The sequence below is a fragment of the Phocoena phocoena genome, chromosome 15, assembly GCF_963924675.1.
Source record: "Phocoena phocoena chromosome 15, mPhoPho1.1, whole genome shotgun sequence".
Taxonomy (NCBI): Eukaryota; Metazoa; Chordata; class Mammalia; order Artiodactyla; family Phocoenidae; genus Phocoena; species Phocoena phocoena.
In genome coordinates, this window is record NC_089233.1 from 6,235,747 (window position 1) to 6,252,450 (window position 16,704).

The following is a 16,704-nucleotide window of genomic DNA, read 5'->3' on the forward strand; positions in this document are numbered from 1 at the left end:
GGGATATTGACTTAAAAAAAAAAAAAAAGTACAACGTGAGAGCTGCGAGTTAAGTTTTATTTGGGGCAAAATAAGGACTGCAGCCCCGGGGGGACAGCGTTTCAGATAACTCTGAGAAATTGCTCCGAGGAGGGGAGGGGCAGCCAGGATATATAGGAGTTTGGCAACAAAGGACAGGCTGTCGGGACATCAAAAGATTATTGCTAAAGAAAACCAGATACCTCAAGGAATTTAGCGCTTTTCTATGTATGGGAAGATGCAAGAGTCTTGGCTCACTGAAATCATTTATTTGCTGTGCACCTCGGTTATCTGGGGCCAGTAGCCTGACACATCCTGGGTTTCCTCAGGGTTCACCACAGGGAGTGGCTGCAGTCTGATGGCTGCTAGGTGGCAGGTGTTCTTTTCAGCCCTGAGTTTCCTCAGCTCACGTTGGAGGGCTGCAGTCGTTGACAACTGTGACAATCCTTTGTTTATTGATATGGCAGGAAATAGTCCATTTCTCAGGGAGACAGGAGGAGGAGGAAGTTGAATTTTGGCAGTGGCACCCACATGGACTGCTTTAATCCCACCAAAGGCCCGTCATGGCCCTCAGAATGAAATCAACAAGACCCTCAAATCCCAGCTCTGCCCACTGACTTCTCCAGCCCTCTGTGACCTCCCCTTCTCCCAGTCATTCTGAAATTCACTGGGTCCTTGAACACAGTATTTTTCAAATGTAGGTCAAGAGCCACTAGGGGGTCTTAAAATTAATTTATTGTAATGAGTTGAGAGTAGCAAAGGGTAAAAGGAAAAAGTAGGCAGAACTAGAACGGAGTAGAAAACATCCATCACAAAGGTAAGTCAGACTTTTGTTCTGTTTGTGCACAAGGGAGCATGTGTGCAAAGTATAATGTACAGTATTTCTTGCTGTAGAGCAGGGAAAAGTCTTTGCACATTGCAATCCCTTTTTGGGAGTAAGATTCTGTCTAGAAGGGCCTTCTTGGCAGGTCTTCCTTTGGACTGAATTATTCTCGCTCTGCAATTGCCGTAGCATGCTATACTTTTTGTGCACCGAGCACACTTTAAAAAAATGATTTATTCAGTTGCCTGTCTTCTGTGCTTGCTGCAAGCTGGATGAGGGCAGGGACCATGTTCACCTATCCTGGCCTCTGTCATTAGAGAAAGCACTTGTGTTGAGTGATAAACCCGGGTTCAGGTTCCAGCTCTTTGTGTTCTTAGACAAGGTCTCTTTTTATTTTTTCTGATTTTTTGGTCTGATTTATATACAGAAAACTTGAAAGAATAGAATAATGAACACCCTATACATCCTCCACTTAGATGGCCAGTATTAACATTTTTCCGTATTTGCTTTCTATCTATATGCTTTTTTTCTGAATCATTTGAAAGTAAGCTCAGATATAACCTTCACCCTAAATACTATGGCATGTGTCTCCTAAGAGTAAGGTCATTCTCCTACATAATCGCAACACTATTAACATACCTAAGAAAAATAATTTAATTCCATAATACCATCTAAAATGGACTCTATTTAGATTTTCCCTAGTTGCCCCAAGAATGTGTTTTATAGTTAGATTATTTCAAATCAGAAAAAAAAAATCAAGGGTCACATTACATTTGGCTTTATATCTCTTTAGTTTCTTTTAATCTAGAATAGTTCCACTTTTTTTTTTTTTTTAATGACAGTGACTTTTGGAGGAGTCAAGAAGAGTTATCCTTTATAATTTTCTACAAAATTGATTTCTTTGTTTTACTCCGGTGGTATTTAGCTTCCTTCTCACCCCCCTGTATTTCCTCTTAACTGAAAAGAGGTTTAGAGGCCTGATGACACATTTTTGGCAAGAATACCTCACAGGTGATGTCTCCTTCATACTGCTATCACCTCAAGAGGCACATGACGTCAGATTATTCCACCCCAAGTAGTGCTGTTTGTTCACTTGTTTAAGGTAGTGACTGCTAGGTTTCTCCTGTGTAAAGATATGTTTTCCTTTTGCAGTTAGTAATTTGTGAGGACGATAAACTCCAGCACCATGTGAAGAATCTGTTCCTCTACAGCCTAATGTTTTTAGTAATCATCCACGATCCTTTAGCAACCATCCACATGATAGTTTGGGCATGTTCTTAACCTGAGACTCAGTTTTTTCATCGGCAGCCTGGGCATAATAATGCCAATGATTTGGATTTGATGTGTAAAAAAGTATGACGATGCTGTCACGGTCTGCCATAACTTCTCCCTTCTTCTGAGGACACCTTTTAGAAAGGTGTTCTAAAGGTGTTCACTTCCTTTTAGAAAGTTTGTACGCTGCTCCAGATAAGTGGTCCAAATGGCTGGCTTCTTAGATGATCCTACCTGCCTGGCCTCTGTGGGGCACAGCTGAGTCATCTTCTTTGGCCAGAGTGGAATGAGCTTTTGACCAGAGCTGAGCCAATCAGAATGCTTCCCTGGGAAATTTCCAACCAAGTAGGGGTGGGAATAGGGTGAAGAAGATATTCTTTTTCCCTCAGGTGGCTAAATGTGAGGATGTGAGTCTGGAGGTTGATGTCCCCTGCCGCCTGGAGGATGATAGCCTATGGGGTGGAGGGGATCAAAGCCATCTCTCTGAGATCAGGGCAGAGGGGGTCTCCCTGGCCTGGCTCCAGGCCTCCCCAGCTGTACTCTGCCCTGCCCCAGCTAAGCCAATAAAGACCCTGTCTTGCCTGAGCGCTTACAAATCTGGGTCTGAACCTTAGGACAGACAGAATCATGACTAGTAAAAGGGCCTTTGCTATGCCTCTCCCATGATAGGTGATTCAATAACTTAGTGGTTCATCAGCTCTCAGCCCTTCCTGTTGTCTTTGAATATGTGCTGGCCCTAGTGAAGAGGTGTGAGGAGGTGGCAGACATGGTCCTGGCTTTTTAAAATCTTAGGAGTTACAAATGCGTTTCCTTGGTGGGCGTAGACTCAAAGCAAGGGGGGTGCTGGTGACTTATCCGGCTCCAAGTGTGGCCGCTCTTGCCACTCGAACCGGCCCCCCAGCCCCACCCCCAGGGCCAGGAGCCAGAGTGCCTCTCTTGGAAGAGCCTAAGTTTAAAAGTTTAAAACCAGCCCACGTGGTGAGAGGTGCAGTCAGCCCTAAGACGCAAGGGCAGAGAAGAGCGGAGGAATGTGAGGGCCAGGGGCGGAGGGCGGGGGGCTGAAGGCGATCAGAACGCATGCGCAGGGCAAGGGCGAGGGAGGGCCTGGGAGTGGGGGAGGGGGGTGAGCGAGGGTCTTGGGGAAGGGGAGCGAACTGGCAGGGCCTTGGGTAGTCAGGAAACTCTGGCTTCTTCCAGGCTCGCGGTCCAGGCTGCTGTTTGTGTAGCGCTGCCTCTCTGCGGAGTCCACAGCGAAGTGTCTTCCAGGCACTTCCAGCCATCTCACGGGGGGAGTTACTATTATCATTCCCGTTTCACAGATGAGAAAACTGATACCCAGGAAGGAGAAGTAACTCACCCAAGGTCATCCTGCTGGTGATGGCAGAGCTGGAATCCGAATTCAGATCCGCGGACTTAAGGTTGCTCCAGTCCCCACTCTGTTCCGGGACTGCAGACCACCCCGGAGGCCAGGTTCCCCCAGCCGAGGGCCAGGTGAGCGGCGGGCGGCGGCGGGCCGAGAGGTGAGAACCCCCGCCCTCCCCTGCAGGGCCCCGAGGGCTCGGTGGGCTCTGCCGGGAGACGGAGCAGACCCTCGCCGGGCCTCGGGGGCCAACGGAAGGTCCGGACCGCGGGCCGCCTGAAGGGAAGCCCCGCCCGGGAGACCGGGAGACTGGGAGACCCCAACGGTGCTTCGGCAGAGGGACTGGAAACTGTGTGTGTGTGGGGGGGGGGGCGGTGGCGAGCGGAGGTGGAGTCACGGGTTGGGAGGGGGAGGGCGAGGAAGAGGAAGAGGCCCCCCAAACCCCAAACATTACCGGCCGGCTGTTGGGACCCGCGGGGCTGGATCTGGGGGCTGATGGCCAGGTCAGCACCCATCTTTGGGTCTGGAAAATGTCACTGGGGCTTTGGGGCCACGGAAGGGTGGAGGGTGGTCAGCAGGAAGGAACCTCTGACGGAACCTAAGCTAGTTTGCAGCCCAAGTAGCCTCAAATTACTGGCGGGAAAAGTGGGGAGTGAGGCTCCTCGCGGCCCAGACGGTTCTCTCCTGGTCTCTTCCCGGTCCAGCCTGAGATGCACTCTTATGTTGCTCCTCTCGTTCTTCGCCCTGTGTAGTCCTCAGCTGTCCCTGGCATGCGCAGGGCCTGGGCCGGTGACAGGGCTGCCCTCGGGCTGCGGCGCGATGGCTCAGGGAGACCTTGCCAGCGGGAACCCGGGCCCCACGGAGCATGCAGCTCTTCTACTTTACAGTGCCATAGGTCCTTTTCAAAATAATAATGAAAACAATTGGTGATAGTAGATGGCAGTAGTTTTGCTTTGTTTTGAATGCCCTTGGCAAAGTAAAAAGTTGGTAGTTTTCTGTTCCCCCCATTCTCTCTCCCTGACCCCCACTTTTGGGAATCCCGAACTGAACTGCTGGCCAGTGGCGACTGGTGAAGAGGTGAGGAGGGAGGGGCAGCTGTGCAGGACTGTGGTCCCTGCCTCCACTCTGACTGAGCCTGGGATCCTGGACCAGTCCATTCTTCTTTCCAGCTGTTTCCCCATCAGTACAAAGGGTTCTCCAAATCCCCCTTTACATGAACATGTCTATGGTCCTTTGAGTCTGGCTCATATCAGTGTGTCCCCCAATTGTATATCCCTGGTGCACAGTCGTCCAGATCCAGCACTGAGGGCTGCTCCATGCAGGACGCTGGCCTATCCCTGGAGAAAGGCCCACAAGGTCCCCCTCACTGGAGAGCAGCCTGGGGTGGGCAAGGGGACAGACAGCTAGGAGGTGGTGCCTGGCCTCTCAGTCACCCCGGGGCGGGGAGGGGGTGAGGGAAAGCGCTGTCCCGCGAGACAAGTTTATGTGTCTCTTCTCCCCAGTAGTTACCAAGAGCCTGCGAGTTCCTGTCTTTTTTCATCCCTGATTCTCCCCATTGGCCTAAGCTGGGCATGGGGCGCCCAGTAAGTACACAGTTCACTTTTGTGGAATGAATGGTTAATGGCTGGTGGCTGGGAGGGTCCATGGAGTGGACAGGACCAAGGTGAGCTTTGCAGAAGATGTGGGATTTAAAAGGTCTAGAGGTGAAGTGAGGGCATTCACCCCCACCCCCGGGAAAGGCTGGAGGTGCTTGGGGTGACTGTGGTGTTCTGGGAATGGAGGGAGACATGGCGGGTGTGGAGGCAAGAGGCTGGGTTCTTGGGAAACCTTATGAAAGAAAAGCTGAGAAGGTGAGGAATGCTGAGGAGGTGGAAGTGTGGGAGAAATGGAGAAGCCGGCAGGAGCTCCAGGCTAGAGCGTGGGGGAAGGAGAGGGTGACTAAAATAGGGAAGACACCGAGCTCAGCTTTAGACACGTTGAGGTTCATTGGGGGGGCAGGGGGGGCAGGAAGGGGCTCAGACCATCAACGGAAAATGTCCAGGGTTCTCCATTCCATCCAGAGGATGGGGGTCAAGATGCCGCCATGACTCCTACCTGGAGAGCTTTAGAGCCAGGACTCAAGGCTCTCTGGTCTTCATCCTCTTAGAGTAGAGGACACCGAGGCCCTGAAGTTCAGGTGACTCACCAGTACTGGCCAGAGGGTGGAGGGAAGATCGAAAGGGAAGCGTTGCAGAGAGGGCAGGATAAATTTTTCAGGGGGGAAGACCTGAAGAAAAGGAAGTAATGAACAACAGAAAGAGGAGAGAGTGCTTTAGAAAGTTTCCAAGCACTCTGACAGCAGTCGGAGGTCAACAGCTGTTAACCCTTTTATAGACAGCAGATTTCCTCTGCCCTCTACCTGATGGCTTGTTCTGCTGTGGTGATCAGCAGATCTCAAAGCCTCAGACACTCCTTGCCCCCGGCTGCAGCGAGAGGGGCATCCGCATGGGGAGCGTGGAGGGGCTCCAGTGCGTGGGCACACACAGGGGCGGAGAGGAGAGGGAAACCCCTCACTCCGAGGGCCTAGTCTTGTACACAGCAGTGCGCAGCTGCGAAGCTTGGTGCTGCCAGGCTGTCTGCTTAGGCAGGAGCCTCCAGGCCTGGCTCTGGGCATGACTTGGAAAGAAGGGCTGTTGTCTTGGGGTGTCTACCACCTCCCATGTCCTGTCTCTCACCCCCTGATGTCGCCATTCTGCACCGCCGTGTGGCCAGGGTCATTGGGGGCCACCCGGACAGGGCCCGCCCTGCCTGCCGCACCCAGGCTTCCAACCGCCCCTCTCCTTCCCCTGCCAGCCTGGAGAGGAAAGCAGACTAGTTGAATACATTTGCCCTTGGGTGGTGGATGTGAATTTCCCTCAGGAATGTTTGCATTTTAGGAGAAGTTGGCGGCCCCTCACCCTTCAACTTTAACCAAACGCCTGGGCCCTAAGCACTGTGCTTGACATGTCTTTGGCAGCATTTCACTTGGCCCTGGCAAGGACCTTACTAGGCAGGTGTTATTTCCTCTTTTTTTTCCAAATGGGGACCCAAGGTCCTGAGAGTTTTAGCCAGTTCCCCGAGGTTACCCAGCCAGCAAGTGATAAAGCTGGGACACAGTCACGGGTGTCCAGAACCAAATCCAGCTGTTGGCACTTAGCTTCCACATCACAGGTGCTCCTTCCAAGAAGACATCCTTAATGACAGCTGGTGGTGATGGAGAAGTTATGAGGGATCCTTAACTGAGGGTCTTGACCTCCAGGCCTAGAGGGTACCTAGGGCTTCAGGAGGGTCTGTGAAACTCTAAAACTATTTTTAAAACTTTCTGTGAGCGGGCTTCCCTGGTGGCGCAGTGGTTGAGAGTCCGCCTGCCGATGCAGGGGACATGGGTTTGTGCCCTGGTCCGAGAGGATCCCACATGCCGCGGAGCGGCTGGGCCCGTGAGCCATGGCCGCTGAGACTGTGCGTCCGGAGCCTGTGCTCCGCAACGGGAGAGACCACAACAGTGAGAGGCCCGCGTACCGCAAAAAAAAAAAAAAAAAAAAAAACAAAACTTTCTGTGAGCATATTTTCTGCTCATTTTTCAGCAGAGGGCTCCTCCAGGCCAGGTGGACCCCTGTCTGTCTATACCCCAGGTCCTGAGAAAAGGCCAGTCACTGAGTAAAGGCACTTCAGGCCCTGGTTTTAATCTCTGCCCTGGTCCTCATTCTGAAATCTCAAAAGGCACATAGTAGCTTACAGCTGACTGGAGAGGTTCTTCTGTGGCTAGTGGGTGGGTGTCAACAGAACTGAGAGGTTAGAACTTTAGAGCTGGGAGAGGTGGAAATTTTACAGAGGTGGAAATTGAGGCTCAAAGAAGGGACCCCACATGCTCAAGATTGCCCAGTGAATTAGTGGAAGAAAATGTTTTATGCATTGTTTAGGCCTACTGAAGAGGTCTGTAAGGCTGCAAGTTTAATCAAGGCAAAGAAATCAACATTTCTCGAGCTTCACGTGTGCTAACATGTCCACGGGCATCATCTCCTTCACCCCGTGTTGCGTGAGGACCCCCCCTTCATTGTTCCCCTCCACAGGTGATGCTGACATTAGAGGACAAAGACATGAAGGGGTTCACCTGGGCCATAGCCCCTGCCTTGACCTCCCTGGGCTACCTGCTTATACTGCTGGTCTCCATCTTCCCCTTCTGGGTTCGTCTGGTGAACGAGGAGTCCCAGGAAGTGTTTTTCAGTGGCCTCTTTGAGAACTGCTTCCATATCAAGTGCTGGAAGCCACAACCCTTACCCGGTACGGGGTGGATGGAGGCGGGGATGAGGGCTTGGGAGATGGGACCAGCGTGGGCATTGGGGGGTGACAGAGGACTGGTGGGGGCAGCTAGGACAGAACTGAATTTGCCCCTGCCTTCTCCTCACTAGAGTCCATTAGCGCCCCCCCAACACACACACCGCTAGTTGTGATGCCCACCGTTACCTCCTGGGATTGCCAGACATCCCCTGTGGGGGCAGTACTGCCCGTACTAGAGAACCCCTGGTTTAACCCCAGGGTAGGTTCTAGAATATCTGGGTCTTCAACACCTTTGTCTCTTTGTCCCTCCCCCAGCCGCTCACCTCTGCACGCTCAGGAGGTCATACAGACTCACCTTAACAAGGTCTGAATCACGCCAACACTAGGAAAATGAATTCCCCTCGATCCTCGGTCTGTTTCACTATTCCTGTTAATGTGGATAATTAAATAGGGGCTCCCTTGCAGAGTTCAGAATATCCTGACCTCACAGAGTTCTGATTTTCCACCAGTGACTATTTCAGTGTGACCAATGTGGATGCAATTCTTCACATTTCCACATGCAACAAATTTTATCACGACAGTTTCATTTTATGTTGTTTATTAAAGCCACCGTTTTTTCCCAAACAATACATGGTTTTCTCCTACGCTTTGATACAACCAGATTCATGTAACAGTATTTGTTAAGAATTGGTTAATAATTTCAGTGTCTGAAATTGCCCATCTAACTTTTTTTTCATGTCATGGGGAACAAGATGGTGGGCCCAGGGCATGCTTGGGGGCAAAGCAGTCGGGTCGGAGCCTTGGTCCCAGGCCACGCTTTGGGACCTGATGGCGACCCGGCTCTGGGACCACCCCTGCCCAGGCTCTGCAGGGCTCTGCCCTCTGGGCCAGGGTGCCCAGCGCCAGCCAGCTCTCCCTCCCTCCCCTGCAGTTTACATCATCGTGGGCCGTGTTTTCCTGCTGTCCGCCGTCATCTTGTCTTTCCTCACCACTGTCGTCATGGTGTCCTTTGCATCTCGGCTCTTTCCGAGGACCCGGAAGCACAATCTCGTGTCAGCCTTCATCAGCTTCCTCACAGGTGGGGAGCAGCAGGCGGGCCCCAGCCTTTTGGGTGGGGGATCTGGGGAGACGGCCGGAGATGGCGGGCGGGTGGTCTCTGGAGAGGGGATTTTTAGGGCCCCTCTCCTCCACTGCCCTCTCAATGAAGTAGCCCACCCCAACCCGCCCCCTCAGGGTTTGTGATCCCCCTGCTTTGGGGCTTATCCTAACTGCACTCCCAGCGGACACTGTCCTCACAGCCTTGGCTTGGTGTCATCTGTCTGGGGGTCTTTTCCCCATAATCTCTGTCCCAGCAACTGTCATAGAATCTGGTACAGGGTTATAATAGAATTGAAATATAGAATATAAATGAAATACAAATGTTTCTTGGATGAATGAATGGAAGAGATCATCTCTGCCCTCTGGAACCTTTTGACTTTAAAAGGCTGACCAAGGCCCTACCCTGGGAGGCTCCCATCAGATGGAGGAGGTGGAACGCTCACAGTGGGAAAATCAGGTTGAGTTTCGTCCAAAGCGTCACACCCAGGGGGCCCCATGGGGAGTCAGCCAAGAGCACAGGCACAGAGGGTACCTGGGAAGGGGATTTCTGATCATGGGGCCCCTGGGAGGTGAGGCACACGGGCTTTGAGATGAGTTGGGAAGGAGGGCGAGACAGGCATGTGGGGTGGAGGTTATTGGCTCTGAAGGGGCAAGGGTGCGGGCAGGAGCCACACAGGTGTAGGAAGGCTGGAGTGGAGGTGGGAGCCACGGGAGGAGAGCAAGGCTGCCGCCCTGTGACCCACAGGGGCCTGTGCCTTCCTGGCCTTGTTGCTGCATGCCCTGGAGATCCGGAGTCTGCAGATGAAGCCCAGCCCCCCGCAGTTCTTTGTGCAGTGGCCTTACTACGTCCTGGGCTTTAGCATCCTTCTGTTCCTAGTGGCTGGTGAGTGTCCCAGGGCTGGTGCCCTCTCCCTGCCCTCTGTCTGGATTCAGGAGCTGTGGACGCTCTAGAGCTGTGCTGTTCAAAACCGTATTCACTTGTGGCTATTTAATTAAAATGAAATCAAGTTAGAAATTGAGTTCCTCAGTCACGCCAGCCACACTTCACATGTTCAAAAACCACATTCTTATGTGCCTAGTGGCTTCCACATTGGACAGTGCGGATGCAGGAGTTTCTACTGGACAGCACTGCTCTAGGGCCTCAGCCATGTCTGCCACCCTCGTCCTCCCCATTCTTATGCTCCTTGACTTTAGAACCAAACTTGCACACTTTCATACTCTCCCTTACCACCATCCCAGTTCCTAAGGCTTTCTATTCCTGTCTCTTTGTCTTGAAATCTGTGATCTTATTCCTCAGTCGCTTTTTCTTTACCAACTGTCATCATCGAAATTCTTAATCCCATCTAATTTTGTCCCTACTCCTAATCTTCCCACTATTTTAACCTGACCCATGATCAGAACCTATTTTAACTTGATTTTATTATACATTGAATATATAACAAAGAATGTTTATCGTATATCTGTAAGATACAAGTAATTATAAATAAACTGTACACCCATATTTCCACCATATAGCTTAAGAACTAGCCACATTTTGTCGAATCCATCGTTTGTAAGTTACACCCTTATTTTATGTACCACTGAGAAAGAAAAATTGATACGAAGTATAATTCTAAGGTGCTAGAGCTTGTAAGGTACATCCTCATTTCAGAGATTTTAAAATGTGAAAAAAATGGGTTTGTCAAAATTAACGAAACATGTTAGAACATTAAGTATTCAATATCTTTGAAGTCTTCCCCCTCTGCCATGTGGCTGTTCCTGGTCACTTCCTCTTCTTTCCCCTCTGGATTCAATTCTTCAGAAATTTATGCCAATCATGTTTACTACACATATATATCCTTAAACAATGTATTATTTAGTTTTGCATGCTTTAAAACTTTATATGAATATAATCAAACTGTATTTTTTCTTCTGGAGTTTGCTATGTTTGATCAGCATAATCTTGCGATTCCTCCATGTTAATATGAGGAACTAAGCTTCATTCATTTTTACCACCTTGAGTATTTAATTGTATAACTAAGCTTTCCTATAGAAGCATGGCATTTCTCTATGGGAGAATTTTAAGTTTATGACTGAGTTTCTTTCATGATTATAGGACTATTCAGATATTTTATTTCTTCTTGAGTCAGTTTTGGTAATTTATATATTTCTCTAAGTTTATACAGTTTATCTAAGTTTTAAATTTTATTGACATAAAATTACTCAATGTTTTCTGTTTTAACTTTTAATTTGTGCTGTATCTGTAGTTATGTACTTAAAAAGAATTTATTTTGGCTGCGTTGCATCTTCATTGCTGTGCGCGGGCTTTCTCTAGTTGTGGTGAGAGGGGGCTACTCTTCGTTGTGGTGCGCGGGCTTCTCATCGCGGTGGCTTCTCTTGTTGTGGAGCATGGGGTCTAGGTGCGCGAGCTTCAGTAGTTGCAGCACGGGGGCTTCAGTAGTTGGGGCTCGCGGACTCTAGTGCGCAGGCTCAGTAGTTGTGGTGCATGGGCTTAGTTGCTCGGTGGCATGTGGGATCCTCCCGGACCAGGGATCGAACCGTGTCCCCTGCATTGGCAGGTGGATCCTTAACCACTGCGCCACCAGGGAAGTCGCTGTAGTTATGTACTTTTTTCACACCTAATTTTCTCTTTTTTCATTACTATGTTTGTTAGAGGTTTAACAGGTTTTTTTTAGTGTTTTCAAAAAACCAGCTTCTTAGCTTTCTTGAAAACAAACCTTGTTTGTTTTCTATTTAATTACTTTTTGCTTCTTATTTTGAACTTCCCTCCCTACTACTTTTTTGTGTATTTATTCTGCTGTTCCTTTTTCAGCTTCCTAAATCAGGATCTAAGCTCATTGATTATTTCTTCTTTTCTAAGTAGGCATTTAAAACTTCAGCTGCCCTCTAAGAATTGCATCTTTATTTGCAGCTCTCATTTTGATGTGTAATGTCTTTTGTTGTTGTTCGATTTCAGATATTTTCTTGTTCCCCTTATGATTTTTTCTTTGATCCGTGAATTATTTAAAAATATACTTTAAAATTTCTAAGCATAGAATTTTTATTGTATCTTAGTGATAATGCTTTTAACTTAGTTTCAATTTGATGAGAGATCATGGTTTATATAGTCCTAATATTTTCAGATTTATTGACTTGCTTTATAGCCTAGTCTGAGGTCCGTTTTCATGTCTCATGGTGAATGCAACCTTTTATCTATAAACATTACATCAAGCTTTTTTATCATCTTGTTTAAACCTTGATTTAGAATTGCTTTATTTTACTAGTGGATCGAACTTTTTATCATCATGCTGTGATACTTTTTATTTCTTATAATGCTTTTTGTTGTAAAGTCTGTTTTATCTGATATTAGTGTAACTACCTCTACATTCTTTAGGTTATTATTTGCCTGTTACGTCTTTTACTTTAAGCCTGTCTCTGTCTTCACGTTTTGGATGTCTCTCATAGATAGCTTATGATTGGATTTTTTTCATCTAGTCTTATTATAACCTTTGTCTGGAGCATTTAGTTGATTTACGTTTATTGTGACTACTGATATATTTGTATTTTTTCGACCACCTTAGTTTGTGCTTTCAGTTTTTTCTGCTCCCCACCCTCTACCTCACTTGCCTTGCTTTGGGTTGATTGAATTTTATGTATATAATTCTCATTACATTTCCTCCCTCGTTAGTTTGGAAATTATACGGTCTGTTTTCATTTGTGTCATAGTTACTCTTGACATTTTAACATGCTTAGTTAATCAACATATTTGTTCTCTTCATAAATAATTCAAGGCCCCTCCCCCCCAACTTATATGGTATTTTGTCCAGTGTTTTGGTTTCTTCTGTTTTTTAAAAAAATTCTATACATTATTATTATTATTTTATGCATTTAATACTTGTTTAAATTTACCCACATATTTACCAATTTAGCTGCTCATCAAACCTCAGACCTTCTATCTAAGATCATTATCCTGAAGTACATCCTTTAGAATGATTTTTTATAACTTTTTATTTTATATTGGAGTATAGTTGATTAACAATGTTGTGTTTCAGGTGTACAGCAAAGTGATTCATTTATACATGTATCTATTCTTTTTCAAATTCTTTTCCCATTTAGATTGTTACATAATATTGAGCAGAGTTCCCTGTACTATACAGTAGGTCCTTGTTGGTTATCCATTTTAGATATAGCAGTGTGTACCTGTCAATCCTAAACTCCCTAACTATCCCTCCCTCAACCCTTCCCTCCTGGTAACCATAAGTTTGTTCTCTAAGTCTGTGAGTCTGTTTCTGTTTTGTAAATAAGTTCATTTATATCATTTTTTTAATAATGATAATGATGATGACTCTACTTTTGACAATTAATGTATTTTATTTATTTATTTATTTATTTATTTATGGCTGTGTTGGGTCTTCGTTTCTGTGTGAGGGCTTTCTCTAGTTGCAGCAAGCAGGGGCCACTCTTCATTGGGATGCGCGGGCCTCTCACTACCACGGCCTCTCTTGTTGAGGAGCACAGGCTCCAGACGCGCAGGTTCAGTAGTTGCGGCTCACGGACCTAGTTGCTCCACGGCATGTGGGATCTTCCCAGACCGGGGCTTGAACCTGTGTCCCCTGCATTAGCAGGCAGATTCTCAACCACTGTGCCACCAGGGAAGCCCTCATTTTTTTTTTTTTGCCTTTTTTTTTTTTTTTTCGGTACGCGGGCCTCTCACTGCTGTGGTCTCTCCCGTTGCGGAGCACAGGCTCCGGATGCGCAGGCTCAGCGGCCATGGCTCACGGGCCCAGCCGCTCCGCGGCATGTGGGATCTTCCCGGACCGGGGCCCGAACCCGTGTCCCCTGCATTGGCAGGCGGACCCCCAACCACTGCGCCACCAGGGAAGCCCTTTTTTGCCTTTTTTAAATGAGGGTCAGTTAGAGATACACTGTCTCATATTTTGTTTGTATGAAATTATCTTTCATTTTTGTTTATTAAAGTTAGTTTTGCTGAATATACATTTTGAAGTTAACAGTTATTCTCTCAGCATTCAAGATATTATTCTATTACTTTCCCACTTCTATTCTTATTGTTGAGAAGTTGGCTCTCTTTAAAAATATCATTCTTTTTGAGGCAACTTTTTTTTCTCTGAGACTTGTTTTGGTATTTTGCAGAGTATGGATGTTTGTGTTATGATTTGATGTGTGAGCTGAAGCTGAGGAGTGATATCTCTCAGCATTTGTAAAACATTTTTATCTCCTCCCCATTTTCTTTCCCTTTCTTTTTGTCCTTTTTGGAACTCCAGGAAGATTTCTGTTAGACCTTGTTACTCTATCCTGCATGTCTTAATTTCTCTTTCATATTTTCTGTCTTTGTCTTTCTGGGCTGCATTGTGAATACCTTATATAGATGTATCTTCATGTTTACCCATTCACTTTTTTAAAGAAGGTTTATTATTATCATTATTTTTTAAATGTATTTTTGGCTGCATTGGGTCTTAGTTGTGGCACGTGGGTTTTCTCTTCTCTAGTTGTGGCGCACAGGCTCCAGGGCGTGTGGGCTCTATAGTTGTGGCGCACCGGTTCCAGAGCCGTGGGCTCTGTGGTTTGCTGCACGTGGGCTCTAGTTGAGGCATGCGAGCTCAGTAGTTGTGGCCTGCAGGCTTGGTTGCCCCACGGCATGTGGGATCTTAGTTCCCTGAGCGGGGATCAAACCCACGTCCCCTGCATTGCAAGGTGGATTCTTTACCACTGGACCACCAGGGAAGTCCCTACCCATTCACTTTTTAGCTGTGTCTGGTCTATTTAACCTAGCCATTAAATTTTTATTTCAGTTAATCTATTTTATAACTAGAAGTTGTATTTTCCTGTAAATCTTGTTACTTTTATGCTTTTTTCCTCATATTTAAAATATGTTCTCTGAATATATATATATATATATTTTTTTTTTTTTTTTTTTTTTTGCGGTACGTGGGCCTCTCACTGTGTGGCCCCTCCCGCCGCAGAGCACAGGCTCCAGACGCGCAGGCCCAGCGGCCATGGCTCACTGGCCCAGCCGCTCCGCAGCACATGGGATCCTCCCGGACCGGGGCACGAACCCGTGTCCCCTGCATTGGCAGGTGGACTCCCAACCACTGTGCCACCAGAGAAGCCCTCTGAATATATTTTTATTATACATGTTAAACATACTTATTTTATATTCTGTGTCTTATAAGTTTAACAACTGAATTATTTGCTGCTGTTTCTACAGCTGTTTCTATAGGCTCTTGCTGTGGTACCTTGTTTCTTGGTATGGTCTGTGGATTTTGACTGTGAACTCATTTTCCTTGGAAAATTTTTTTGCTGTCATTGTTGGAAATTATTTGAGGCCTATATTTAAATTGTTTCCTCAAAAAAGGATTTGCATTTGCCCGGTGCTTGGGTGCAGAACTACCCTAGGATCACAACCAAGATACTTGGTATTGTTAGTTTAGCTGCAGACCCACATAAGAGCTAGCCTGTGTTTGTGAAATCTCAGTCAATGCAGGTAACTTTGCAGTTCCAGTTTCATGTGGCCGACTCTTATTAGATTTCCCCACTGTAAGCAGGACCTGGGCTTTCCTGTTATTTTTCCGTGTCCCAAAAGCCCAGCAGAATGGAAACTCAGGGTCACCTGGGTTGAGCGCGTGTCTCCAAGGTGAAGGCTAATTGTGTGGTTGCCTAACCCTTCAGATTCCTGTTATCACTATGGTTTTGGCGTCTAAGAATGTCTTACTCTGATGTCAGCTCGATGATGCATTTATAAATAATAGGTTTTTGAAGAAATATTTAGAATTTTTGTTGTGTTTAGTGGGAGAGTAGCTAGTCTGCTATAAAGCTGAAAATAGTTGTCTTTTATCTTTGTCTTAGCCGTAATACAGCATTTATTATCCACTCAAGATATCTCCGTTTGTTCTTACGAACATTGATTCTCTTCTTCCTTTCTTTCACTTACTGAGGGTCTTGAGTGAGTTGGCCATGAAGAGGCCTGGGCTTTGTGTTTGACCTTCCTCTCTGAAACCTTGTTTTCTTACCTATTAATGGTTAGACAATTGCTAAGATGCCTTCCAGCACTGGCCACGGTTCCATGAGTTTATCCACCTATTTGTATGCCTTGTCCTTTTATTGGAGGGGAGAACTAGGAGGGCAGGTGCAGACCAGAGGGAATCAGGTCAGAGGAGGGAGTTTCCGACCTCTAGGGCAGGCACTGAGCCTGACACTGTCTCTCACCTGACCCAAACTTTTGCTGTCACCCAGGTGCCATCTGCCTCGTTCAAGAAACAGCTTGCCTTAGCTGTCATTTGTTGCCCATTTCCCAGAGTACTGAGGAGACCCAAGAGATCTCGCATCTGGAAAACGTGGAGAGTTTGGGAGGAGAGCTGAGCTCCATACAGAGGGAGACGCTGCTGAAGGAGGAAACAGTTATCTAGACCAAGATAGTCTGTGCCCTGCCCTTCGTCAAGCTGTGTGAGTGCACACGTGTCACTGTGTGTGGCTCCCCCACCTCCACCAGTCTCTGCTACTTTTGATGAGGCTCTTGAGTGTCAAATCAACCCTCCACTTCCCCTACTCAAAGTGATTCTATCTTGCGTGTGTTTGAAATTTGTTAAAAGTTTTCTGAATTCTTCTGAGCTTTCTGAGTGATTTTTTTGGACAAGTGTTTTCAATAAAACGATGACTACTGTCTGTTAATCCGTGCCTCAAAAAACAAACAGGGGACTTCCCTGGCGGTCCAGTGGTTAAGACTCTGAGCTTCCAGTGCAGGGGGCACAGGTTCGATCCCTGGTTGGGGAACTAAGATCCCACATGCCACACAGCATGGCCAAAAAACAAACAAATGAACAAACAAAACACAGCAAAACAC

At 47.2% G+C, this 16,704-nt stretch overlaps 1 protein-coding gene across 1 annotated transcript; it reads left to right on the plus strand.

The window, feature by feature from the left end:
- The first annotated feature begins 5,044 nt into the window (after positions 1-5,044).
- Positions 5,045-16,270, plus strand: TMEM225B (transmembrane protein 225B). Its single transcript, XM_065892863.1, has 5 exons — positions 5,045-5,056; positions 7,562-7,772; positions 8,701-8,847; positions 9,613-9,750; positions 16,098-16,270. Exons 1-5 carry the CDS (start codon positions 5,045-5,047, stop codon positions 16,268-16,270), a joined length of 681 nt encoding a protein of 226 aa, XP_065748935.1.
- The last annotated feature ends 434 nt before the right edge of the window (positions 16,271-16,704 follow it).